Consider the following 27,513-nt stretch of genomic DNA (forward strand, 5'->3'; position numbering starts at 1 on the left):
CGTTTACAACAGCTGACATTTGAATTCTAGTTTTATTGAAGCCCCACAGACCTTGTGAAATGATTTCCCAGCAGGTAAAATCTATACAGTATTAAATATTGTCAGTAACTCTGCTGCCAGAGCAGCAGCAGCAGCAGCAGCAGAATGCGTTTTCCAAGCCATACGACTGAAGATATTGCTCTGAGACTTTCCTGGAAAGGCTCCAACTTGTTTTAAAACTGCCTCCAGCTGTAATATATCCTGCCACTCGTTACATGACAGACCTGCTAATACACTCTCTTTTTTCCTTTTCCAGTCACCATGGGACGTCTTGAAAATGCTGTTGAAGAGCTGTACACTTTTACTCTATCTTTTTTTGGGTGGGGACCTGTTTACTCATGAGATACCCTTCCTCTTTGACAGATCTGCGGGACACTGTGGTACAGATAACACCAGACGCACTCAATGTGACTCCTGGTATAAATAAGCCAGAATTTCCCTTTTCAATAAACAAAACAGTAAAAAAGAAAAAACAAAAACCTGTAGATAAAATTCTGAAAGCAATGTTTCCTCTATGCACCATGAGTCTGATAAATAAATAAAATCAATCATACAATACTTCACTTTTTTATTTTAGCTACTGAAGCTACATAAATCTTTAGAGTTTCTAATATCCAACAAGGGATTTTACAATTGGATGAAGAAATTTAGTATAAAACCATAAAACCCTTTTCTAAAACATTTACGAATTTGTTGAAGATTTCAGAAGCAATGCAAATTGGATCATAAATTATGGGTGTGTCTTTACCAGTTTGGCACAATGAAATGTTTAGAACTGAAAAAAAAATTCATAGACCAACATTGGTTCAAGAAAGTATAATGTAGAAAAAGAACAAATAACACAAAGTGGGGAAAGTTACAAATCTTGACATGAAAAAAGTGGCTTAATTTTCCAGAAGTGTCAATAGCTGTGAGCTGAATTGTATGCTCTTTATAAGTAAATGTTTTGCGTTTTTGTAAACAATAGTGATTGTTGCGTTTCATTGCCGTTTTTCAGCTGTTTTAACTTTGTTGTCTATCAGTTGTTTTTTTATGTTTGCTAAAGATTTTTTTTTTCTGTTGGGTCATATTTTATAAAGTACATTTTGTTGTGCTGAGGACCTCAGCAACACATGCTGGAGTCAGCAACTCACAGCAAAATCCAAATTCACTGGTTGTCAAATTCTTCATAAAGTTATAAGCTTAAATACATTTTTAAAAAGTACAACTTTGGAGTGCAATGAAGAATAAAAACACTGGCTTTATGCCTCTGGGGTGACAAAGCAGCCCCCTCAGCAAGAAGCAGTTTGGATCTGGCAGCGGAGAGTCTCTCCCACGCTGTTAAACACTAATAACTTAAGAGATTTCTGGCCCAGAGACGAACTTCTCATAACTTCTCACTTGTCTGCACAAATAACTCCACTTCACGAGAAGCGGTACTTTGCATCGCACCTTCAGGGCTATATGCATGAGGCCCTGTGTTTTGATTTGGAAGAATGTTTATTTGTTAGATGCTTCTGACAGTCATTAGGTAACCAGACACAGTTACACAACGCTCGCTGTATTGTGGTTGTATGTCTGTGTGGGAGGCAGAGTGGTGTATGGAAGGAAGCGCAGCAGACAGAGCAGAGTGTCAGGCATCTTCCAACCTGCAGGGAGTCTTCTGACATCCTTCATCAAGCGCCACGCTGCTGACCTTTTAGGGGTCTCTCACAGTTGCATTGGAGTTGTCGTTGACAGCTTCTTCCTCAGGTGCGCTGTGCAGAAAGGTTCTTCAGAGTCAAGCGTGTTCTTGGCAGTGCTTTTTACAGTATGGTGGGCTTTATAAAAATCTTTTTTATTTTATTATTTTTGTCCCCCAGTTTGAAAGCTGTCACAGTAAACAGACAGAATCCTGCATGCTCCATGATGTCAGGTTGAATCTATTCAGGCTGCAAACCTGTATGGGAGCTCCGTCTGCTTCCTGATAAGTTGCACTCATTAGTTTAATTAACCCTGACCTAAATACTGAGTGTTTGATGGTGGTAAATTATGTCTCTCAAGACTTTCCAGCATGATAAAATATATTTATTTTCAAATTCTGTTATCTCACCTTGCTGTTTGCACAGGAGCCAATGTTTTGTCCTTGCAGCCATGAAAATTAACATTATCAAATGGTCCACAGGAGCCCATATTACTCTAAATCAGGTGTATTTTTTAAGATACTATATGGAATCATTTTCTTAAAATGAATTTATACTGACATGAAAACATAGATGGGCATTCAACAGTAGGCTTTCAAAAAAATTAAAAAAGCACAATGAAGAAGAAGAAAAAAACTCTACTTTGTCTGAAGCAAACAGTGATGTACGTGGCTTAGATTGATGTTAAAACTTTTCTGTCTGGTTTGTTAGAGTGCAAATTCACCTCACAAAATGAAAAAATGACATTCTGTACTCATAATCTGCAGTTGTTGCATAATTTTCCAGTACTTTGACACGGATGCTGCCTAGGAGGACTGAGTGCTAAAAAATGGGATTTCTTACTTCTTCCAGCTGGTGTAACCTAGAAATCAGACAATACTTTTCTTGTTTCCCTGTCAGTAAGGTAATACCCAAACATTTCTAGATGCTACATGTCAGGGTATTGAGTGACAGAATGCTTTATTTAAAATTTCTCTTCTTTCTTTTTAGAATTCAAAAGATTACTGGACCTTTAAGCCAATATTTCTCAATTCTGGTCCTCAGAGATCCCTACCCTACACGTTTTAGGTGTATCCCTTCTGCCAAATACCTGACTTTTAAAGTGGGTGATTAACAGGCATCTGCAGCACTTGATCGCATGCAGAGGAGATAATGCAATCATTTGAATCAGTGCAGAGACACATCTAAAATGACTAGAATTGAGCAACACTGCTTAAAGCAATTTATTGAAAGCCTAATAAAGACATAGCCTTATAAGTTTCTGTTCATGACAGCTGAGAAAATTGGAAGCACACCTGTGGGCTTATATTAAAGGCACTACATCCAGACATCTTAACTTTTAAATGTACTTCCTATCATCTGATGAATCTAAAATTGAAATGTTGGCACACAGTGGGCATTATTGTTTTAAGAAGAAAAAGGGTGAAGCTTGTATACCGAGGAATATCATCCCAAATGTGAAGAACGCATCATGTTGTCTGGGTGTTCTGCTGCAGAAAGGAGTGGTGCACTTCAAAATCATGGGGAAGAAGCATGATGGGGTGGGGTAAATGTTGTACGGAAACATCTTACGATATCAGCCAAAAGTTAAAGCTTGGATACATTTAGGTTTTCCAAATGGACAATGGCTATCACCAAGAGAAGAAAGTTGATGTTTAGAGTGGCCATCACTCATCATTTTAGCAGTCACAGAATACAAGTTAACTGAGTTTAACTTGTATTCATTGAGTTTAAATATAAACATGAATGAAGAAGAAAAGAAACAAAAAAATTTAAAAGATCTCTGATAGGTTGGTTTGTTTGATCTCATCAGAGGCATGTATTTGTGGAAAGTTGGGAGAAATTTGTCTTGGTTATTAACAACATAGCAAAGAAAACTCTGATAATGCTTTGTAGAACATAACATATTTCTAATGTAAGTTCTGTTGGTTTTGCAGAAAAAACAGGCTTGCTGCTTTAAGTTGAACAGAGCCAAAGAATTTCTGTCATTCCTTTCAGCTTCTGATCTTTTCTCTGCTCAGCAAAGATTTTACCCAAAAAGAAGATTAGGTCTTTCATTTTTTCTTCCTCCCCGTTTAATAATTTTGCTGATGTGGCATTTGTGGTTTAATCTGATAATCAGTTCTCTGAGGACTTTCATACTCCCATGGACCCTCCTCTCCTCTCCTCTCCTGCGCTCCACGTTTCTCTCTCTGCTCCTCCTCCTCCTTCCCTCTCGTAGTCAGCACATTCCCCTGCCAGCGAAGACAAAGAGCCTGGCTCCTGCTAATGCACCTGATTGATGGAATGGCACAGATCCAATAGAGCGTTGGCCTTCAATTAAGCCCCTCTTGGTCACCTGGCAACGCCGTTAACGAAGTGTACCCTTCAATTAAGTCTCAGTGGTTACTCAGCAGAAGCCTGAGCCAATGAGGCGTGAGCGAAGGTTGGCGCCGCGTTGTTAACGCTCGCCTCAAGGCCTCAGACTGCTGCACCGGCTTTAATCACTCAGCCGGCCTTTAGTGCTACCAATCTGTGCGTGATGATCGCTGTGCACACTCATGGCTCATTGAAAGTGCTGGGTTACAACGCCTTTGATGTTAGAAGGGCTCAGGCTTGTTTATGAGGTGTTCAGGGTAACTCCCTCAAACAATACGAGCACAGAGATTCCGATTTTATGACAAATTATCCAAGGGGATGCTTTGCTGTTTTTGGAGAGGATGTTTTGATCGCTGAGCATTACTGTAGCTCTTTAAGAGGCCAGTGTGTGAAAGGATGGGATTCTCTTTAGCGAAGATGCATATTCTCCATAACGGTACCTATTAAAACAGAGGGGATGGCAGCAGGAGGAAAGGGGAATTAAAGAGAGAAAGAGCAAGGAAGAGTGAGAGGAGGAAGAGAGAAAAAAATAATGACAGAGTGAGAGACAGAGCGAGTCCAGCCAGCTTTTCAGCACCCTAACGAGAGAGTAGGATGCTGCATGAGGGTGATAATTAGAGTGTCCTCACAGGATACAAGACTGAAGAGGCCCACACTTCTTCTGCCCCTGGCACATCTGCACTACAGAGGACAAACTGCCCTAAGGAAGTTTTATTTAGCCTGCTTTGATGTCAGAGTTTTAAACCCCAAGCTTTGACATCATCAGAAAAAGCAGACTGTCCACTAAAACTTTGCCTGCTGTCATCTTCAGGGTTAAAAAAAAATAAAAAATGTAATCAATAAAGAATTTGCCCCAGATGCTGGTGTAGGTTGTCTGGCTTGATGATTTTGAAAGCTGAGCTGAAGTCTACAAACAGGATCTCAGTGTACAAACCCTGGGTGGCCGAGGTGGTGTAGCCTGAAGTGCAGCCCCGAGTTGACTGCATCATCTGTTGACTTTTTTGCCTGGTAAGCAAATTGCAGGGGGCCCAACGTGGGGTAAAGCAGGGGGTCTGTGATGTTCTTCAAATGCTCTAGCACTAGCAACTCAAAAAATTTCATGACCACAGACCTCAGGGTGTGAGAGGTCTGTCACATTTGATCCTGCGATGGGGCGTTTTTTGGGAGTCAAGATGGTGGTAGGACACTTAAAGCAAAAGGAAACCTGATGTAGCTCCTGTTTACACAACAACTGCATGCAAATGTTTTGGCCTCTTTTAATTGTTTGGTATGGCAAAGTAAAATCTGCCCATTGTTGAACATTTATGCAGTCAGTGAAGATGCACCGATGGCATGTGCAAAATCCTTTTTGCACCTCTGAACTTGTGCTGTGTTGTGTCCTTTTCTTCTGATCTTTTAAGCATGTTGTAATCATTTTGTGTGTATCAAAGTTTTATCATTTCCAGAGCTATTTGCATTTCCGAGACAATGAACGTATCTCTAAACGTATCTTTAAAAAGTTGTTGCATTGGGCGAGGTTATCACAGGATTGACTGACGGGCTCCTGCAGTCAGTGATATCGGATTCTGTTTTTTCTTACTTTCATTTTCAACAAATGCTAATTTGGGGGATTTGATAATTGGAACAAGTAATTTCTTGAAAAAATGCTAATATGCTAATGCTACACCTCGTTGCTTGTACTTGTGACAGTGCAATGACAATAAAGTTGAATTCTATTCTATTCTAATATCCTGCAGCCTTACACATGATGCAACAAAAAAATTGGAAGCTTTTCTAGGATTGTCCAGTATTCTCATACTCCATATAATATTAGTTACAAAGATACAGTCTTGCCAGGTCTGTCTAATGAATCAACAACTTGCGGGAAAATATGTTTTTATGAGAGAAACTTCTGTTTTCGGCTCTTAAAATGAGCAGGTACACTGCCTTGATATTCATATATTTAAAAAAAATATGGTGGAAAAATATCAAACTGAAGAAGTGTTGACATCATCCATTTTTATTATTGGTACTTATAAATATTTTGTTTAAATACACTAATAAAATAGCTTGGACAATTTTCATGACTTGACATTGTAAAAGCTTCCCAAAAATTGAGATACTTCCAAAAATTCAGGATCTACATACCTGAGTCACAAAAAAAAAAGAAAAAAAAGAAATTGAGGGTCAACAAAAGAGATGCTACACAGTAGCCAACAGACACAGTCGAGGTCCAGTCTTCACCATGGTGCAAAACCTTTTCCCTCCACCATCTGACTAATGATTGACAATGAAAAGTTTTCAATATCCAACTGGCTTAAATAATTAAAACTCATCCAGCTTTTAAGATGAATTATTCACACAGGTTGTTGAAGTCTGGTTTCTTAAATAATTGAGAGGTTGATTGCAGATCTTTTATGGCAATGCCTAATTTCTGAGACCAGCAAAAAGAGAGAACAGATTTTATAAGCAGCAAATGCCAATTGAGCAAAACAAACAAACAAACAAACAAACAAACAAAAAAAAAAAACATGCCTGTACTTATACAGAAAAACCAAGACTTGATGGCAGAGTTGTTTTATGGACATAATTCAGCCTCACTCTTGTACAGAAGAAAAATAAAGATTAACATGCTAACAAATCCTTCTTTACATATTAATTTATCTGTGTTAGTGTTTTGGTTCTTCCAAAGAATTCTGCTTTTTAAAGCATTTTGACAATAAAGAAAAAAGATAGGACTAAAAATGCTCTTTTATTATTATGCAGTAGGTCACCTAGATGAGGATATTGTTTGATATTTTCTTTGACCACAAGTAACATAGAAAAGATTTGTGAGCTAAAATTCTGAGGTGCATTTTTTGCAATGAAGGATATAATTTTTCTGATAAGAGTAGTGAACATTTAGGCTGAAATATGAAGTAATGGTCATACGTAATGGTGACAAAAAGACATGTTTTCAAGGTTTATTTTGCTAAGGGAGATTAAATCAAATATTAAAATACTAAAGTGTATGAAAGTTACAAAAGGGGCCGATGCCTTTACACAGCACGGTATTTGAGCCTAAATATACAATCTTAACAATGAACAGGGAAGAAAGAATCTGCACAAAAGTAGAATGTTTTTTGTTGCATGATAATTCCAATAAATATAAAAAAGAGCAATTGAAATGCGAATTGAAATGCATCATTAAAAAACCCAAATGTGACATGAGTGCCTGTCATTCAACACATTTCAGTAACGATGTCCTGCGCCCACAGTACCTGAAAGTGAGGAACAAAGAAGCTACTTTTGGTTCTATAATGTGTTATCTGCTTAGTGTGTCTCTTTCATGTCTGTTTTAACCTCTAGTTCTTTTCTGCAGCATGTTGTGATGGAAAACTGAGAGGCACATTGGTCTGAGCTGCTGCAGTCTCATTACTGGACAGAGGCAAGTGGTGAATGGATAATTCATCCACTAACAGATTGCAGATTTACTCCTACACAGATTTACAAAAGTTAATTAGCAGCCAAACACAGTCATTTATCATAGTGCCAAAGCTAAATGAATGAGAACATTTTTGATTTAGTGTTTGAACAACAGTAAAAGTGCTTACAACAATTAGAAGCTACTTTTTTGACATTGAATTTAGATTTTACGGTGAACAAATTGATTGCCGACACATCTTTGTTTGTTTCCTATTTATCTAGATTGTTTAACCTTCACCACCACCACCACAGCCACGAATATTGAATCTAATTGTATTTCTTGCAAATGCAGATATGTTGCCACTTTAAAAAGAATAGTTAATCAAATATTGGCACAAAAAAGCCAACAAATCTTGACGGCACTAATATAAATAAAACACAATGGATCTTCTCACTGTTTTATAAAGCAGATCCATTATTTAAAATCGTAAATTAAAATGGATTTCTCTGGCAAAGTGAGAACCTCTGGGGTCTTTTGTTCAACAGAATCTGCACAACTATATATCGAGTAACAATGTGTCACATGGAAACACAGAAGGCAAGGGCTTATTGTAGCTGATTGTAGTAGAAGTCTTACCTTTGTGTCTAACTGGAGTAGTCACTTACTGGAGGGGATGCAATTAAAGATACCAAAAAAAGTCAAGCTTAAAACTAGGCCATACAAAAGTTAATGCAAATAGTAACTGCCTAATTATTAATCTGTCCAGTTGAAATCAGAGATATTGGCATTGAGATGGTCAAAAACAAAAACGCAGCGGTACCCTATTTGAAGGCTGTGTGTCCCCTGGCAGCTGTAAATAACCAATTGTGATATTTAAGGGATGAATGTCAGCAGGAAGCTACATTCAGTGGTGCGGTTGTTTATCAAAAGCCAGCTTTAAACCATGCCAGGCAAACAGCTGTGCTGCCAGGCCTCCGTCAGCAAGCAACACTCAGCTCAGTGTATCCTTACTCAATCAGCTATTTGCTTCCTATGCAATCCTCTGTAACAAGTAGTCTATCATTTGTCATGCTTTGCTTCCTGGAGCAAAAAAGTGTCTGCAATTTAGGAAATTAAAAATGATAAATACCAGTAGTCAATATTTGTACTTGATTTAATTCATACCCTCCATAGCTATTCCTTTTTTTTGCTTTTAAAGGTTTTAAGAGGACTATGTTTGCAGATAGAAAGGGACTCGTACATTTACAATCTCTAATAAAAGCTACAATCTTAACCTTTCGAACAAGTCTGTAAAATCTGCCATGAACTGTTGAGAGGGTGGGTGTAAAATTATGATTTCACAGAAGTTTTTTAAACTGGCTGAGGAATAAGGCAACATGTTCTGTTCCAAATTCGTTTTATCTGTGAAGTCTATTGATGTTGGACACTCGGCTGTAGAGCTGTAACTGACTGAATTAGAGGATAATTAAAGAAAAGAAATGTACCAAACATCAGCTCACATCTTTGCATCTCTCCAGTTTCTGAAGTCGTTTTAATATCATGTGTGTTAATCACTAGCTTTGTTTAATTTAAGTCGGCAGGATGCAGAGTTCTTCTTAACCAATGTCTGGCATCAGACGAACCAAAGTGCAGGCTAGAATATATCCAAATTTCTGCTGTAATTTTCAGGCAACACTTGAGCTTCAGAGGCTCAGAGCATTTTGACTATGATCAAAGAAACATGTCATTGAAAACTGATGTCTGTAGGAGAGCCAAGTAGAGAATCCACTTCACAACTAGTCTGAAGTCCTCATTTGGGTTCACACTTTCCTAAAAATAATTAACACTCCTGCACCTGAGGACCTCACAAAGTTTTTACATTAGTTTTTACATCTACAGTGTTTTATTTTCTGTAGAGAAAATAATAACTCCCTCTACAGTATTCTGTTGCAGATCTTTTAGTTGTTAATGGAAACAGACAGTTATAGCCACAAATTTGGAACAAACTTCCAGAAAACTGTAAAACAGCTGAAACACTGACTTCCTTTAAATCTAGACTAAAACCCCACCTGTTTAGGATTGTATTTGAAACGGAATCAATTACAAATTTATTGATGGAACCTGACTTAATGTCGTGTTTTGATTGTTGATTCTATGTTGCATTGTGTTTCTGTGTTTGTAATGATGCAAAGCACTTTGAAATGCCTTGCTGCTGAAATGTGCTATACAAATAAAATTTGTATAGCCCTGGCATTTAATTTCTTTTAGAAAATAATTTACTGTTATTTTGATGTTTTAAAATATTATGTTGCACAATAAGATTTTAATAGAAAAAGAGATTTTTTTTAAGAATCTTGCTTATTGTGTCATTTAGTTTTTAAAGTCTTGTTTAGTCGATTTTTACCGTTTTCACTTATTTACTATTTTGTGTATGCTGATATGGTTTTTAAAGTTTTATGATTGAAAACCTGAAGGTTTAAATAGACTATGTTTAATTTATTTCTAAATTGGTTTCAGAATTCTGAGTTTGACCAACTACAAATTAAATGTAAATTCGGCTTCAACTTTCCCTAAAAAAAGAGGCCTAAATATAGTGTTTTTACATAAATTAGCTGCATGAACTTAAGACATTGGAGACCCTCTGACACCATTAGTAAATAATCAGAATTTTGCAACCTAAAATTTTACTTTGTCATAGGAGAAGAAATGACAAATGGGTATTTTTCTTTCTTTTAGCTACTCTTGAAAATGAAAATTATTAAATGCCATCTATGTGCCAATCCATTTTTTGGAAGTCATGTCAGGGAAAAGCATTTTTATTCTATGACTTCAACATATGCTGCTGGTTGACAACTACAAGGGCAACTAGTGGTGGTGGGTTTGGCATAAAGCAAAAAAATCTGGAATGAAAATATGGAAAAGCAACTGTTCAGTGACTGTTCGTGGGTGGGCTCCATGAGGTGGGGAATATGTTTCTCTTCCAAAAAATCTTGCTAAAGAAAAATTATGAGGCCGATACCATGAATCTGAAAATGGGTTTTCATTTGGTCATTCAGCTGCATAATGTTCCGCAATGAAGGAGTTGTATGTCAGAAATAAAGTTCACTGTGAAATTATATTACTGAGATAAAAATTAGTTCCTCTGACATTTTACCCAGGGTGGCTATAAGTGATGAAAGTCCTACAACATAAAAAGTTTGATTGTTTCATTTTTAAGTGTAACTTCTTTCTTGGCTATGGCCAGTCTTGAAAGAAAGTTGGGTCCTTAACAAAAATTGTAGTTTTTCTGAAATCCTTATGAATTCAGGTCTTTGCTGCCCAGTTTCCAATTGAGTTGGTCTTCATTATCACGACAGGGTTACCCAGATGTTTCATAAAGTTGCATCAAATCTTAAAGTCCTTGTCTCTGACCACATGTGTGCGGTCCCTGCAGGACTTTCATCTAGTTTTGAAACGGACTATAAAACTTCTGAGGGGGCAGAGTTTCTATCATGCTGTGAGTTTAAATCACTCTGTCGTTGCTCAGCATTACACTTTGTCAGGTTTTTGTGATACAGAGACTTTAGAGCTTCTTTGATGTCTTCAATCTTACGCCAAACAGGACGATAACGACTAATGACTGCCTTCCATGTTTGATTTGTGCAAAAACATCAGCTGCTTTGCATTCTAGCAGGTTTTCTGCTCATTCCCCCAACTATCTATACACTCAGACATTTTGGAATTATGGTCATAACTTTGTTTTGCTGATTCTGCAAAGAGACAGATGGGGTTTCAGGCACCATCTCAAACTGACAGGGACCCAAAATAACAAAGCAACCCCACTCCTGCAATAAACAGTCTGCTTCCATGGTTTCATGAGAATTTCCCCTTGAAGAACAAACCGTAATTTATCTCATTTTAATGGCAGGCTTAATAGCTTGGACAGCATCTTCTCCACCTGTGAGTGTCTCCTTGCTCATTTCATTGGTAGAAAAAGGTTGTTAAGTTACTGATGGTCCGGTCATGATAGAAGCATGTGTATTGTTGTCCAGTTTCTGGGTAAAAACTCATCCAGAGTTAATTTCTTTTGGGGTTTTTGGGAAAAGTCCCCCTCTGTTTGGACTCTAATAGTTTCTTAATGGGTGTCATAACTCCATCCTGACAGATTTCACTGTGGTAGGACAGTCAAAATGTTTGTGATAGTCCATTTCTGACCAGTACAGTCCTGAATGGCCAGCTGGAAGGTGAACGCTGACTGCTTGCTCTCCACCAGCTCCAGACAACGCTGAGACTCAATATTCTGGATGGCTCCCCCCTGCAGAAAAAGGAAAAAAAAAAAAACAAACAAACAAGATGAAGGAAAGCAGACATTAGTTTGACACCTAAATAAATAATCTACCACCGACCCACTTGTAATGAATGTTTTAGCTTTCTCTAATACCCTTCTGTTCTTGGAAGCGAACATGTTTACCTCTGTAAACATGAGCAACCCCATTTTTAATGTTGACTGGAGAACATTTTTCAGTTGCATTTATGTCCAGCCCATTTGCATTTACATGTATGGAGGTTATCAAATGTCCTTGTCATCCATTAGATACGTAAAAAGAAAGAACTTCATGTTTTGTATTTTACAGTTTGCATAACAGAACATAATGAGACATCGTCTGGTTGTCAGAAGGGCTATAAAGTCAACACAATGAGATAAAAACATTAAATGCAATATAGCTGTAATGTTTACTTGGCACAAACTAATAAAAATAGCAAAAACCGCATATGGAAAAAAAACACACTTACTGGTTCAATAGAAATGAGGAGGGCAAGTATATTTTTAATAAAATGCATTGATAAACTTAGAAACAGCAAATAGGAATCTTCTTTAGAAACAGATATTTTGCAAGCTTGAAGCTCTGAAGCACACAGGAGAAAGCAGTAGCTTAACTAAGATCAAACTTGATAAGTGTGCTTTTTCTCCCTAAGGAAACTTAGGTCAAAACAAAAACCTTAAAGGCACAGATGCTTAAAAGCCATTTTTACCAAATCCATGTCAAGCTTTAAGATTTCTGAATTACAACATAATAAAGTTGGATGTTGTCTGGAGGGAGAATGAGACAGAATGTCAATGTCTAATGAAGACAACAGGAAGGGCTTTTGATAATCCGGGAGCAAGAGAATAGTGTTCAACTGGAAAAACACATGTGTGATCATTATTATGAAGCTAAAGCAGATTATGATGAAACATCATTAGCTGATTAATTGTGTGCACCCTTTCACAGGAAAACATGAGCACGCACAGCATCACCTGTCATAGCTGCAGGCTTGCACATCGACTCACTTTCACTCCTGATTATAAGTGAAGAGATTGCTAATAAAACTTGAGACCGAGACCACAAATTAAGTCTCAAGTCTTTGTTTTTACAACATTAGCGCAAATGGAGTCCAGATTAGGTCACTATGTCTCCTCATACAGAGAAACCTTGCATAACCATTTCATTTAGCTGTCTCTTTTCAGAAACTTATTCTTTATGCTACCTGTAGAGAAAAGCAGTTTTTACGGAATCAAGTAAGTGGCAAAACTGCTCTATGTGGAAGTGGTGTGACCCATGTGCTGGATGCGCTTACGATACACACCTGTTTGGATCAATCAACTCTAAATGTAACTCTTTAGGTTTTACACATGAACGAGGTACATTTTAGTGAGTGAAAAGTCTCTAGGTATGTTTTTTTTATATAAAAAAAAAAATGCAGTGCTTTTTGAATACTAGGTGACACATGCGAAGAACATGTCTTCAGGGGTCCAAAAACCGAAACCTGTCACTCTAGAACCACACGTGACTCTTTGGCCCCTCCACCTTGGCTATTATAAACCCCCAAAATAAATGTTTTTAATTATAAAGGCAATAAGAAAGGGCAGTTTTTCCTGTATATTTTTATGCAATATATGAATAGAATACCTACAACAGACAGTCACCAATGGTACAAGGCTTTTCAAAATAAGATTTTATGGCTTCAAACTTTGTGGTTTATATTCTTAAGGTTACCTAAGATGCTGCCAATCACTTTCACCATCCATCATTGGATTGTTTTGGTTGAGAGTAGTTTATTCTACTCTCACATAAAAAAACATAGAAACATCCAAAACAATATTCTGTATCTGACTGCATGTGCATGCAAATGATGTTTGTACAATAGCAGCTGGGTGCAAATACATGCACTATTAACCCTCCTTTATGGCTACATCAAAGTATGGCTACAGCAATTTTTTTTCATTGTTTTTAATAGTCCACAAATGTGGCTGGTCTTGTACTGTGTTTTTTAATAACCCTTAGATTTAAATTTTGGTAATGACATGTATTCACATTTTACTGTTCAGAGGTACATTGTAAATATTATAATACATTTCAAAATCAGCAAGGGTACACACTTTAAACCATGGGGAGCAGAATAAGCCGAGCACTGTTGAAACCATGCTCTAACACTGAAGTAAACACCTGCTTATATGATGTCAATTAATCTGATTAAACAAACAACCACATACCAATATGAAGCATCATGCATTACAAAATAAATCTTATAATTGGTAAATGGCTGTGAATCAATTTACATCAGTGGGTGATATTCATCCTACTATTAACCTTGTCATTAACCGCACAATTAACACTTAACTTCTGGGATCTTTTCCAACAGGCAGCCCACCAGCTGCTAAATATGTGCTGTGAAAAATAGGTAGCTGTCAGCCATAGCCAACATTCATTTGACCTTGTGTTTGAAATGTCACAGCTTGTGATCACAAATTAATACCAGTTTACAACTGCAGAACAAGGAAGGACAGGAGGCAAAAGTGCTGCCGCTCTTCTGGTTTAAGTTATGAGAGTCTTCAAGAACTTGAGCTAAATGCTGAGAAAAATACATATTTAAGATTTATATTAACATGTAATATTTATGCTAAATATTTATTAGGCTAAATAAAGTTTTTGCATAATTGAAATAAGCAAAATATAAAAACGTAAGCTTGAGCTGAATGTGTTTTTTGCACATATCATTTTGCTATAAAGCCTCTATAACACTCCGATGCAACCAAATGCTTAATGAAATTAAGTTCACCTGTGTGCAAAGTGTCACATCACTCAAAACTGGCAACTGTTTAAAATGTTTTCTGCTCATGAATACTCTCTCTATCTCTGTAGTGTGATGAACTTCAACAAATTGTTTTGAAATGGTTATTGAAAACCTTCCTAGATTGATCAGAATGACCAAGTTGTTCGTTCTGATCTGTTCAGCTGTTCAGCTTTCCACCTTTACGGTGGCCGACAGGTGCAAATGCGCAGCAAAAGAGAAAACATGCAAACAAACAAAAAACACGCGCACAAATTAAATGCAGCAAGCAAAAAGCGAATAAAATGCAGCAAACAAAAAGAGAGACGCAAACAAAAAAGAATACACCCCCGAATGAAATGCAGCAAACAAAAAGAGAGACGCAAACAAAAAAGAATACACCCCCGAATGAAATGCAGCAAACAAAAAGAGAGACGCAAACAAAAAAGAAGACACCCCCGAATGAAATGCAGCAAACAAAAAGAGAGACGCAAACAAAAAAGAATACACCCCCGAATGAAATGCAGCAAACAAAAAGAGAGACGCAAACAAAAAAGAAGACACCCCCGAATGAAATGCAGCAAACAAAAAGAGAGACGCAAACAAAAAAGAATACACCCCCGAATGAAATGCAGCAAACAAAAAGTGTTGAAAACGGAAGTGCTCCAGACCACTAGGGGGAGTCAAAGAAAATAGTATTCATTTCTATGGGACCAGATGCAAGATTCAGAGAAAGAAATTTGAAAGAAAGTAAAGGTACGTATTACTATATTTCTTTTCAGATACGCCGTCTTTTATAATATTATAGAATAACAGAATAATTTATGGGTAGCGTGATAGACTTTGTGTCAGTCATACCGTTCTGGGCTCGGTTTCTACTCTTTGACTCCCCCTAGTGGTCTGGAGCACTTCCGTTTTCAACACTTTTTGTTTGCTGCATTTCATTCGGGGGTGTCTTCTTTTTTGTTTGCGTCTCTCTTTTTGTTTGCTGCATTTTATTCGCTTTTTGCTTGCCGCATTTAATTTGTGCGCGTGTTTTTTGTTTGTTTGCATGTTTTCTCTTTTGCTGCGCATTTGCACCTGTCGGCCACCGTACACCTTAGAATTGTGTTAGCACACACCTGTTTGATCATCATCAGTGTGGCCACTTCAAGATAAATAAGGAGTTTTGGTGCTTTGCTGCTATAGACCAGTTAATCAATGCACTCGATAAGCAGCTCAAAGCTGCTATTTTCCACTTAAATCCTATGGAAACACCAAGGAGGTACTTAAAACTTTTCATTATTGGTTTTTTAAACGACTGCATGTCACTCTAAGATTGAAATTTTGTTTCTTTTGGTTGTCCATTAATTTTAAAGCAATTTTATTAACAACTCACTTATTTCAGCTTCACAGATTTTTATTTTTGTCACAGTTGCAATGAGTTCAGACATCCAATCTAGTGAAAACTAAAGGAGTTCAATGGGCTCCGGAACATAAGTGGACATTATTGATTATGCTAGTTAAATTTTGGCATATGTGTAAGCACAAATAATTGTTATTTGCATTGAATCTCAAATTCTTAAAAATTATTTGGTCCCATCAATTGTTATCTTTAGTGACATTATTAGCAAGGGTACACAAAGGGTACAAGCTTAATGTTTATATGACACCATGCATTTGTTTAACATTAAGATGTTTGACAGCATTTAAAGTGATGTAGTGTTAAAAAAGTTGAATAAATATGCTGCCAAGTACTTTAATGTTATCTAGTGTAATTGTAGTTATTGCTTAACACAATATGCCTCTGAATAAGGACTGTGCTTTCACTTAATATGGGCCTGTTTCTCTCCCCTGTGCGTATGCATGTGTGTTACATCTTATTCTCTTCAACAACAGGCTGGAAACCAAAGTAGGTCCTTCGTTTTTTTTTTTGGCACAAACAGTAATATACTTTAATGAGCTTGGGCCCCGTGAGAAAGAAGACGAAACTCATTTGTGTCAAACTCGCTGTGCTGTTCACGAGAGCTGCTTTCCATTAAAAACAGTATGCTTTAAAAATCTCACCCACGTCCAAGGAAATAAAAACAAAAACACACACTCAATAGAATGACTATCAGTGTGAGCCTAGAAAATGAGCATACAGCAGTTTTTCCCCCAAGATTCTGAGTCTTCATGTGAACATCATATTTTGGGCTAAAACATGAAATTGTTTATGAGTGAAGTGTTCTTCTCTTGATGGGAATAGTTGTTTCTGCACAAATCATTTTATCCCCACACTGTTCTGTTTTTAAAATAAAAAATATAAAGGTAAAAAAAAAAATCCTATGTGCTATTATGGACATTTCTACGTCAAGCAACACATGAAATAAAATATCAAATTTAACAAAACACCAAAAGAATAATTAACATGAGGTGGTTACAAAAACCTATGTAGGCTATGACCTCTTCACTAACTTAAAATGTTTTGCTGTACAAACTACAATGCTAAATATCCAGCCTAAGTTTCCTTTTGAATTAAAAACCAGGAAAAAAGACTGGCCACTTCATAGCATTAATCTTCTTGACCTAGAACCAAAATGCCGCTGGGGTATTTAAGGTTGAAGCACCCATTCCAGCATTTTCCATTCAGTTAACATGACCTGTAAACGTATTTTAATATATCCATAAACATATGAACCCTGATAATAATGCAGTAGATAGGCCTGGGCCACCATGCTTCAGTATATTGTGGGTTAAATTCAATGTTTCTATAAGTGGGCTAGTTAAAAATAACTTGTCTGTAGATAGGCATCTTTTAATAGCAATAGTGTTAACAGATAACTGCAGGCCTTCTTTGAACACCCTGGAGGTGATCAATGGTCACAGAGCTGTCACAGAAGGTACGGCTAGTGCATTTTACTTTATCGTCACTTTTGGCACTGCAACTGCTGTGAATATGTTATGTCATAATCTGGTCCGTTTCATTTAAAGATTGGTACAAGTAGTGCTTCAGATGGAAGAGGGCTCTCAGCTGGGGAGAAACATACCTCCCACTTTGTTGATGCTTTTGCCTGCAGTTTTAAAGGAAAATGTACATGTCAGAGACCCCTGGCGTTGTGTTAAGGAATTAGAATAACAGGAGAATAGCAGTGGGCAACAGGAACAGCACAAAAAAGCAGATTTGAAGTTGATTTGATGACCTTAGTAAACATTATGGATAAAACACTTACCAGTTTTAATAGTTATGAAAACATGTAAAATGTTTTTGCTTATGCAGAACTTTAAAATGATATTTATTTGTTTATCAGTGAAAGCCAATACCTCTGGGTTTCTTTTATATAGTAACTCTGCAGGTAAGATGATTTTTTCTAAAACATTCAAAAGGAATAACTTATCCAAATCCATGGCTGCAGCTCACATTATTTTACATTACTGTGACTCGTATGAAACAACTTTAAGCTTTAGGACATCGGTGTGTTTTTGAACCAATCCGCTCAGAGTGATCCATAAAACACAGATATTGGGATTTGTGTTCATGATTCTTTCTGATCAGATTATTATTTTAGTGCAAAATGGCATGCTCTAGAGGAGCTGCAAAGTCCCTTCATCAGCACTTTCTTGAGCAGCTGATAAAATTATGAAAGTAGAAACTGCTGTGTCATTCTCCAGAGTAAAATGGATGGTGAAAGCTCACAAATGTCCCTCATTTATAAGGAAACTTCATTAACTGTGATATCTGTGCTCTCACAGGTGTTGGCATTATTTCAAAGGTCATGGAGACTCTAAAGACCATGTGGTGATCTTGCTCAACTCCTTTACTGTAAGATTATAAGACTTCAGTTTATTGTCAGTAATGTCTCATTGGTTATTGTGCAAAAACTTCTGTGAACTTTGCTAAGGACTAGGCAAAGAACCAACTCAGGCTGAGGTCATTGTGGTTCCCCCATCAATCACTTATATGGGTGCCAGCAGTGTGACACTTTTTATGATCAATTTCTTAACAAGGTCACAGGCTCAGAAATTCCCAGTTATTAAATTTGCTGTTTGAAATGGCTTTCTTAATAAAACATGCTGTGTTAAATGGTGACTGATTGTTTTTAATTGAGGAAAGCGTTTTGTTATGTTAGTGCATCCAATCAGGACAAGTGCCTTGCAAATGCTGAAATATGTATAAAAATACTGAAAATGCTCGCGATTAATTATTTAATACAAGAGATCAAACAACAATATGCAGAGTAAAAGTGTGTACCCTGCACATTTACACTTAGATTTATGCTACTGTAAGCAGAAGCGTAAATCTACTGCCTCTTGAAATGCATTATTTAAGTTAGTGTAAAAAAAACCAAAAAAAAACGCAGCATTTTTTGACACATATGTAAAAAAATACAAAATAAAAAAGTAACAATGATTTCTAAAAAAAGCCCTCTAAATTTATTTGTGAAATTTAGAGACATTATATTATCTTATTTACCTAAATAATAAAAAAGATATTACATGAATCCTTAGCTGGTTCCAGAAAACCTTAGAGCACCGGCTTTAGCAATCCATGTTGATCATAACTTGGTGCTGTGAGTGCCAAAGGGAGATTATAGAAGTATAGGACTCAATGATTTTGCTATTTCCTTCATAGATTATAATAAAGGAGAGGCAGACTTCAAGTAAGTAAAATAATCACAAAAGTCTTCCTTGTCTTTTGATCTCCAGAAAACTAGATTATTTAAAGCGTGTGAATTCCTGACAGACTTTCAACAAAAGGCACTGAAATCTGTGCTCTACCTGAGGGCTTTTCTAAAACGTCGGCTCATCACAATAAACACGCAGGCTAAGTTAAAATCTGCACTGGAACACACATGCTACAAAAAAAAAAAAATCATCTCTGTTAGAGAGAAAACCATTTGGCATTTATCCACCACACTTTCCTCTATTCTGTAGTCGACTCTCCTGTCATTCTGCAGAGTGCAGAGTTGGATTGCACTATTGATTCGTTGCTATTAAAGTGGGAGCGCTTGTTAATCAGCCCCTCAGACAGGGAGTCAGTCGGGGAGCCATCAGATGGGCTGGCGATGGAGCCGGGCTGGCGAGTCAGGCAATCTGTCAACCGGACACTCAATCTTCAGGTCACTCAGCTTAAAGGATGTGCTGAACGAAAAGACCCGGCGAAGACAAAGAGTAGAAAATAGTGGAACAGCGTGCATTAAGTGAATGTTAAAAAGTAATTAAAGTAAAATCAAAACTCTGTTCTGTTTTTTTTTATGTTACAATAAACTTACTTCTGAGGGATAAACCTACTTACCTGCTAAATAAAACAAAAGAATAAAGAGCATTTCATTTAATATAATTTATTGTAATGCAAAATATTGTGGCTTCACTACATTCCAACATTCTTAGTTTTAATTTTTGTAACTAAGTTTAAGTGAACCCTGATTTAGAGTGTTTTCAGCAACCATTTCTAAGCATAATTTTTGTCATATATTGTTGGTTAAAATGTACAAACTTTACTAAAAGTTTGATTAATGAAAGCACAAACATAACCGAAAATGATTACATGTCTAAAAGTTTGATGGGTGTAGATTGAGTGATGCACCTGAGAAACACATTCATTATCATACACCGAGCCTGATGTTGAAAATATGTAACATGCACAAGGTAATGTTTGGATAGTTTGTGATTTTCTACCAACGCCTTACTTTTGATTGCTGGTATATTTGGTGGGATATTCCAAAAACAATGAGCTACCAAGGTTAATGGAAACAGGTGTTTTGTTTGAGCACACAACAGAGATTTTTACAGCTGAGCATAGATTCCCTCATGATTCTCATAACTCTGACTAGAGATGCAGTTTGAAATAAAATCTTCACTGTTCAGTTGATGTCCTGTACACATTGCATTTCTTCCTGAACTATTTGAGAAAACTACTTGTCCTATACCTCAAAGACTAAAGGACTGTATGAATATTAGGGAAGAAGGAAGTATAAATAGTTGTATAAAGTCAATTTAGCAGCAATTCTTTATCCTTTGCATGGATGTAGAGAAAAGGGAGAGGAATGACTACCTGTTCACAGAAAAAAAAAAACTTCTGACAGTTCTTGAACCACACCTTTGATGCTCAAGAGACACAACTCTTCCACTGGAGGTCTGAGTTCCTCTCCCTATCTTTAAGGCCATGGATGTGACCAGGATCTCGTTCTGTCATCATCTGTACGTATATTGGTAACTCGAGACCAATCCTTTTTATAGCTTGGGTCTCTCTTCGCCCGGACGAACTGAAGCTCTGCCAAGATTATTGCAAGCAAAGCCACAATCCATCTGTCCTTCGCATGTATGCAGAAATTCGACACACCCAGATCTTCCCACATGACTGCCACCGGGTCTCTATATCACCTGACCTGATGTCCAGTCAAACCTCAGGAGTGAAAGCTTGGTCAATATAGTACTACTGTCACAATAAAGACTGAGTGGAGACAGGGATATTCAGTAATAACAATGTCTCTGATTATAGCCTCTGTTGTATTTGCAGTGTTAAGAAAGCAAGAGTTGGTGTTCATCGTTTAAAAAAAATGTGCTTGTCAAGTGTGCTTGAGCACTGATTTTGCACTTTAAGCCATATTTAATAATAGACAGCATTTTTCTGCTGCAAATTTGACAAGTGCTGCCTCATATTTAGTGTAGCAGAATAAAAAAGAAACTGCTGTTTCACTTGATGCGAACGCTTTGACTTCATTTGAAAGCAGGCAATTTTTGCTGATTAGGCTCTATGTGGGTCAGCCTGATGGTGCACTCTGACTCTGCTACTTTACTCTCTTGTAAATCTAACGAATAGTGACAAACTCCTCAACTCTGTGAAATGAAACTTTTTACTGGCTGTCCAAAGAATAGGTTCTGGCCATTAACAACCCAATAAAAGCAGAACAACTAAGATGCAATGGGCATCATATCAATAGTAAACTCTAGTTAGTACAATTTAGAGGATTTACCCAACTGTCTGTAATGTTTCTTTGAATTTATTTTTTCTCAGCTCCTTCCCCTTTTATCAGATATCCCCTTCTGGTATCTGCTCTGTTAGAATTAAGTTGACTTTAATATTTTAAAAAATCTATTTATTAATAATTCAGACTGCATGCTTCAAATCAGATGCTGCCCATGGTCTGGCTTGCTTCATTTCTTTTTCATCACAGTCAAAAACCTTTGTTTTGTTTTATTTTTTTCATTGCCCACACACTACAATTTTTTTTTATCAAACATTTATCTCCATTTTTAGCTTTCCTCCTCCTCTGTCTGCAGAAATCCACCCAACTTCTATTTCTTTTAGCTATAGGCTTCATTCATTTTTAAGCAGAGCTGCTATGGATCACCTGCAGCCTAAAGATCAGTTGTAGAGCTCTGTAAAATAATGTTTTTTATTATACAAAACTATTTTATGAAACAGTTTTGAAAATCGGGTGAGGGTATGCAGAATGCTGGGGTCAGTGGTTTGTACATATTAATAATTTTGAGAGAACCATTGCTCTATAGCAGTTTGCGTTTGGGCTGCCAAGCGTATCTGATGCACGCAACAAACCAAGTTTCTTGTCTTGTGTTTTTCACCCTTGTCCCCTGAGGGCCTCTGTAAGAATAATCTAAAAGCTTAGGAATGAAATTCCATCACTGAACATGTGCCCTCAAGTGATCAGATAACTATTGACTAAATTAGTCATGGCATATGTCAACATGTCAGTTTCACTTTCAATTTCAAGAATTTGGGAAGTCAAGGGGATTGATTGACATTAATGCAGACAACATATTGCAGGAGTGACCAGCCTGGGCACTGAAATGTAATTAATTAATTAACTAATTAATTAATTAATGTTACCATAGAATCATTGCTCATCACTTTAGTCAGAATTGTTCTACTATCCATAACAATAAAGACATATGAGGGATTCTTGGCATATGGGAACAATAGTGGTCATGTGGTAAAATATTTTATTTTGATTTTATTTGATTTGGTAATCAAATTGTGCATGATACAGTGTTAAATATACAACCATTATTTTCTTTGTGCCTATTTTTGCAGTGAATCTTCCTATTCTATTGAAATGAAAAGCAATCAGGGCTTTAAAAATGGCAGTAATGCTTAATTTTACACACACACACACACACACACACACACACACACACACACACACACACACACACACACACACACACACACACACACACACACACACACACCCACACACACACACACACACACACACACACACACACAGCTATGAGTGTGCTGATTTAGCTAAGAACCACAACCATCACCTTGAAAGAAAAGGCACTGAGATTTGTAAGCCGAATTAAAAATTATTTGTTTAGCCATAGATTTTGTTTCACATTGAGCTGATGAGGGAAATTCAGGACCAACTCCAAATAAACAAAATAAATTTGGCTTTGAAATGCTCTGGTCTGGCTTGACCTTTTGTGATTGTTTTTCTTTCTTTCAATAAATTTGGTGGGACTGGTGGCCTTTATTTGACAGTAATCCAATAGGAAGGGAGCAGAGAGAAGGGACAAAGGCATGTGGTAAAGGAACCGCATGTCTTTGCCGCCTCTATGTGACGTCTAGCTTGGGACCGCCAGGTCGAAGTCTGCAGCCTCTATGTACGGGACGCCTGCTCCAACTACTGCGCTGTGTGACTCCCTGTGATTCATGTTTAAAGGAAATCTTGTCTTCCACAATGAGAGTATGCCAGGTAATCGCTGATTGTGGTTGAGCATTATGCTTGTGATTGACCATGACTACAATCTACTTGTGATTATAGAACTACCAGTTTAATAATTGATGATAAAAGTAAAAAGAGGCAAAGAAAAAGACGACCATGAAAAGGATCCTCGTAGAGATGCTGACAATTTTACATCTGGTCAACTAGAGACTGCTAGAACACAACTTGGATAAACTTGAGGGGAGAAAGTAGACTTTATTTTCTATTCTTATATAATCTTTCATTTTGTTCCAAGTTAAAAAAAAAAAAAGAGAAACTGAATTAAAGCTTAGTTTTCAATTTCATAAAAAAAAAAGTAACTCACTTAATGACAAAACCTATTTCTATTTACAAAATTAAAAATATGTGAAATAACTTAGTAGTTATTAGTAAAATATAACATCTGGTAATAACAAATGGAAAATTAAAAACCCACAATATTTGGGGCAGCTCTTCCAATCAGATAATAAAAAAAGATGAAAGGAAAGTTTTCTTGTACTTACAAAGGTAAAAGTGGTCAAATCTCACATTATTCATTCATAGCACTCCTCCTATACATTTAAACTTTTTAGACATCTAAACTTTCATCTTCTCTTTTAGAACTAATTCCGTCTCAGGGCGTAATTTAACTTCTTCAAACTTTTCATGGAGAAAATTGAGTTTTCTTTTAAATAAAAAAACCTGTGGGGGTTTGCCTAATGTGTCTCTGATCTTTGAGCCCAAACGTGAATTGAAAGAGAGAATCTTTCTGATTCAGGCTGATGCTAATTAGAGGCTGATTCCCCTGCCAGTCTGCCCAGAAACCACACAAACTGAAGGACCTAAAGCGCTGGAGAAAGGTGAGGTTGTATCGTTCTCTGAGGATGCTGGATGTTCAGTGGGGGCAGAGATGAATTGTCGGTATGACTGTAAAGTAAGCCTATTTTCCAATCTGAACAACAGTCTGAGACTAAAAACAAGGCACAGATATACAGAAAAATATGTACAAGTGCAAACAACCCGGAGAAGCCCGGAGCTTGAATGTAGCCATTTCTTCTTGTTACTAATTATCCAGCTCCCTCAACTAATTTGACACACTGTAAGTCAGCATTAAAAGTGTGAAGATTATAAAATAAGAGAGGGTTGTTATAAGCCAGGAACCGTGAACGTGTGGAAGCTCATTATCCAATGGAGGTAGATGTGCTTTTAAAACGCCTGTCACATAAAACGGCAGATGAATGATCTGTGTGCTGACAAACCCGGGGGGGGCGCCTTGAGTCGGAAACAAATTGGAGAGGAAGAGGCCAGAATCCAATTTAATTATTTAAAGCATTAACATTGCTCGGCAAAGCAGACAGAAAACAGAAAGTAACAGCTTCTTGCAAAGTGCCAGAAAGCGATTCAGTCAGATGAAGCACAGTGGTCATTTTAAATGAAGGAGCTGACATTTTTAAACCATGTAGAAATCTGAGGGTTGGTGCTGAGACTCACCTGAGCAAAAGTCCAGGTGAGCTTCATGTGTTTGGTGGCTGCGTAGCTGCACTCCAGCAGCCTGGGCCTGCTGTTCACATCCACCAGACACTTGTTATCGTCGTCGTCGATGGTTGGACTGAGAACGCCGAGGTGAATCTGCTGGGAGCTGGTGAAGTACACATTCTGCTGGGAGACAGATACGACTGGGAGTCAGGAGGCAGGACTTTATTCTGGACATATTTTTAATTATGGGATATTGTTCGAAGCCTGTGAAATATAAAAATAATACGTATGTATTGTATTCATTACATAATACCATGCAAATGTTTCAGGTAAAATGTAAAATTTTTTGTAAACTTAAAATGCTTTCACAAATGAGGAGGTGAGCAAACAAAACAAGATATAAACCAGATTAATACTTAATATTGCTACACTTTCTCTTCATAATGGATCTGTTTCTGGGTGTTGAAGAAATGACCTGAAATCATTTTTGCACGTAAAAAGACTGTGGCTAATTCTGAGCTACTATCACATAACTCATACTTAATTTAATTTGACTAGATAACCACTGAAGAAAATGTCTGCTTTTAATTCATTTGTGTTGTACCATTACCTATTGCAAACAGATAAAAAAAAAAAGACAGAAAAGAAACTCTTTGGTAGCACTCTTGGGAAATGTTATCACACTCGTTGCTCAAAATCTAAAACACAACAATAAGGCCCACCTGCAAAGGCATTTATATCCATCTCCTTGGAGACGTAGCTGCACCACTTTTAGCTAATTCAGACTGTGTGAATTAACATTTACCGTGTCAGTCAAAAAATATGTCATGAATTGGAAAAAACAAGACTTGTGTAAATCGCAGGACCAGCAAAATTAAGAAAAAAGTACAACACACTGATTTTAATTTGCAGTTTTGTAGAATTCAGTATTATTGCTCATCTACAGCATCTACTGTCTGTTTGTATTAATAATTCAGCTATAAAGTTAATTTTTTTCTGCTGAGCATTGGTTTATTCTCCAGGGTTGCAGCCTGAGTGCATTTTAACAGTCCCATTTCCTGCAACAGCACTGAGAGAAATACACAGGCACTCATGGATTCACAGCTTTGCTAATCCAACATGAAGGTAAAAACAACACAACATGGACTTCAGGTATAATGGAAATCATATTCGCAGGCTAGTCAGACATATATGGTGACACAGAGCACAATAAACGCTGCTTGAGAGCAGGTTAAAAATTTAGCAAGTAATGTTCAGTTTAACTATGGATGAAAATGCAATGAAGATGAAACGGCAGTCAGTTGAGAAAGTGAGCAAAGTCTGTTCGGCTTAATACTAAAAGTGTTTTTTACTCTACAGTGATAAATGTAAAGAAAACATGTTAAAACATGTTTGTGCTTTAAGTTACCTTCTACAAAATGGCTATTTACTGCAAAATAAACTGCAAAAATTACTGTATTAATAAAAACTGTGAAGGCATCTTTGAAAACAAGTGTAATCCTACAAGCTCCTCTATGCCTTGACCTGCATATTACTACAACCAAGAACACCTGCTTGCCAGAACCTCACACTGTTTGTAGATTTGAGACTTCATTTTCCTGGTTCAAATTTTATGAGCTTTATGATCTGACAGGTAGGAGAGAGAAAATCCATTTAATGATGTCAAAACTGTTAAATTTTATATGTATTTCTACAATAAATAGAGAGGTAGCCAGTACAAAAGAGCTACAACAATGGGGAGTTCTTGCTCCTGTCAGAAGTTGAGCTGGAGACTTTTCAACAAGCTGCAGACATGAATTCACAGGATGGCTAACACCAAAACACAGGCTGTCAAAGTTGTCAGATTGGGGTGAAATCAAAGCATGACACACTTTCTCATAGTCAGGGGGAGAAAGAAATGACCGTGCAAATTAGCAGACAAGTAAGTGTTTGAATTGATCAACTTTCCTTTGCCAGAGGTAATTAATAGGGACAAAATACTGTGTTTTCATGAAAAAAAATAATTTTTCTGGTTAAAATTTTATTAGTTTTTAAATACACATTTGATATTTAGAATGTATGTTTAAAGCCCCTATTGTAAAGGATTAGGGCTACTGAAGTGTGGCTACAAAGCATTTATCAGGCAGGAAAGCAATCATGGCCAGGTTTGCACATGATATCAAACATGCATTAACTGGGCTGTTCTATAAAGGAGTACATTTCAACTCAGTGCAAATGCTCGCCAGAGGCCTTTAGGAAAAATATGTTTTGTTATTAATATTTAAGTAGTTTTGCAATGTGTGAGCAGGCTGTCAATCTTTTGCCACTAGTCCAATAAATTTGACAAGATGGCAACACATTAAACAGACAAACAAGATCCTTCTGAACACCGATTATATTATCAGACACATGTGTCGAAGCTTAACAAAACTTTCCAAAAGATGTGTTTTTTCTGGTTGTGTGACGTTGCAGGCAGAAAACATTAATGTCTTTGCTTGAAAATACCTGTAAAATGTTAAGGGCACCAATAAAAATCATCTACAAATTATAAGAGAGTTTTACTTGCATTCTGAAATCCTAATTTTAACAAAAAAAAGAGAAAAAGAAAAAGAAAGAAATCTATAATTACCATCCAATTCAGTATCAATTCCAGCTTGGTTCAAATCATTACTCAGCTAAAACAAAGGGATAATTTTGGTAGCTTTGCTTGTCAAAACGTACATTTTACTAAATTATAGGTACCCGATAAAACAAAGATCACATCCATCATCACTGCACAAAAAAACAATGTTGCAGTAACCTATGTTTTTAAAGAGGTTTAGGGTTCATCAATGTTAGCCCCAGGAGGTTCTCTTAAAGTAGGCTAATTTCTGAATGCTAATTGTGCGTTTCTCTG

General features: G+C 36.9%; 1 protein-coding gene and 1 long non-coding RNA gene across 3 annotated transcripts in view; one reads left to right on the plus strand and one right to left on the minus strand.

Moving 5' to 3' along the window:
- Positions 1-10,035: 10,035 nt before the first annotated feature.
- Positions 10,036-27,181, plus strand: LOC114136575 (uncharacterized). The gene is made up of 4 exons (XR_003593840.1): positions 10,036-10,113; positions 15,597-15,602; positions 19,480-19,486; positions 27,172-27,181. It is a non-coding gene; the product is annotated as an uncharacterized LOC114136575 (long non-coding RNA).
- The window catches only part of LOC114136560 (polypeptide N-acetylgalactosaminyltransferase 18-like), a 133,818-nt gene continuing 116,416 nt past the window's right edge, over positions 10,112-27,513 (minus strand). The window contains exons 10-11 of one of the 2 annotated variants that reach the window (XM_028004612.1): positions 24,654-24,821; positions 10,112-11,716 (exon numbers count right to left, since the gene is read on the minus strand). In XM_028004612.1, the coding sequence (XP_027860413.1) occupies positions 11,570-11,716; positions 24,654-24,821 (315 nt within the window). In that variant the 3' untranslated portion in view covers positions 10,112-11,569. The remainder of the gene's footprint in view (positions 11,717-24,653; positions 24,822-27,513) is intronic. The other variant, XM_028004621.1, reaches the window with a different exon arrangement.

Source organism: Xiphophorus couchianus, chromosome 2 (genome assembly GCF_001444195.1).
Source record: "Xiphophorus couchianus chromosome 2, X_couchianus-1.0, whole genome shotgun sequence".
NCBI classification, from domain to species: domain Eukaryota; kingdom Metazoa; phylum Chordata; class Actinopteri; order Cyprinodontiformes; family Poeciliidae; genus Xiphophorus; species Xiphophorus couchianus.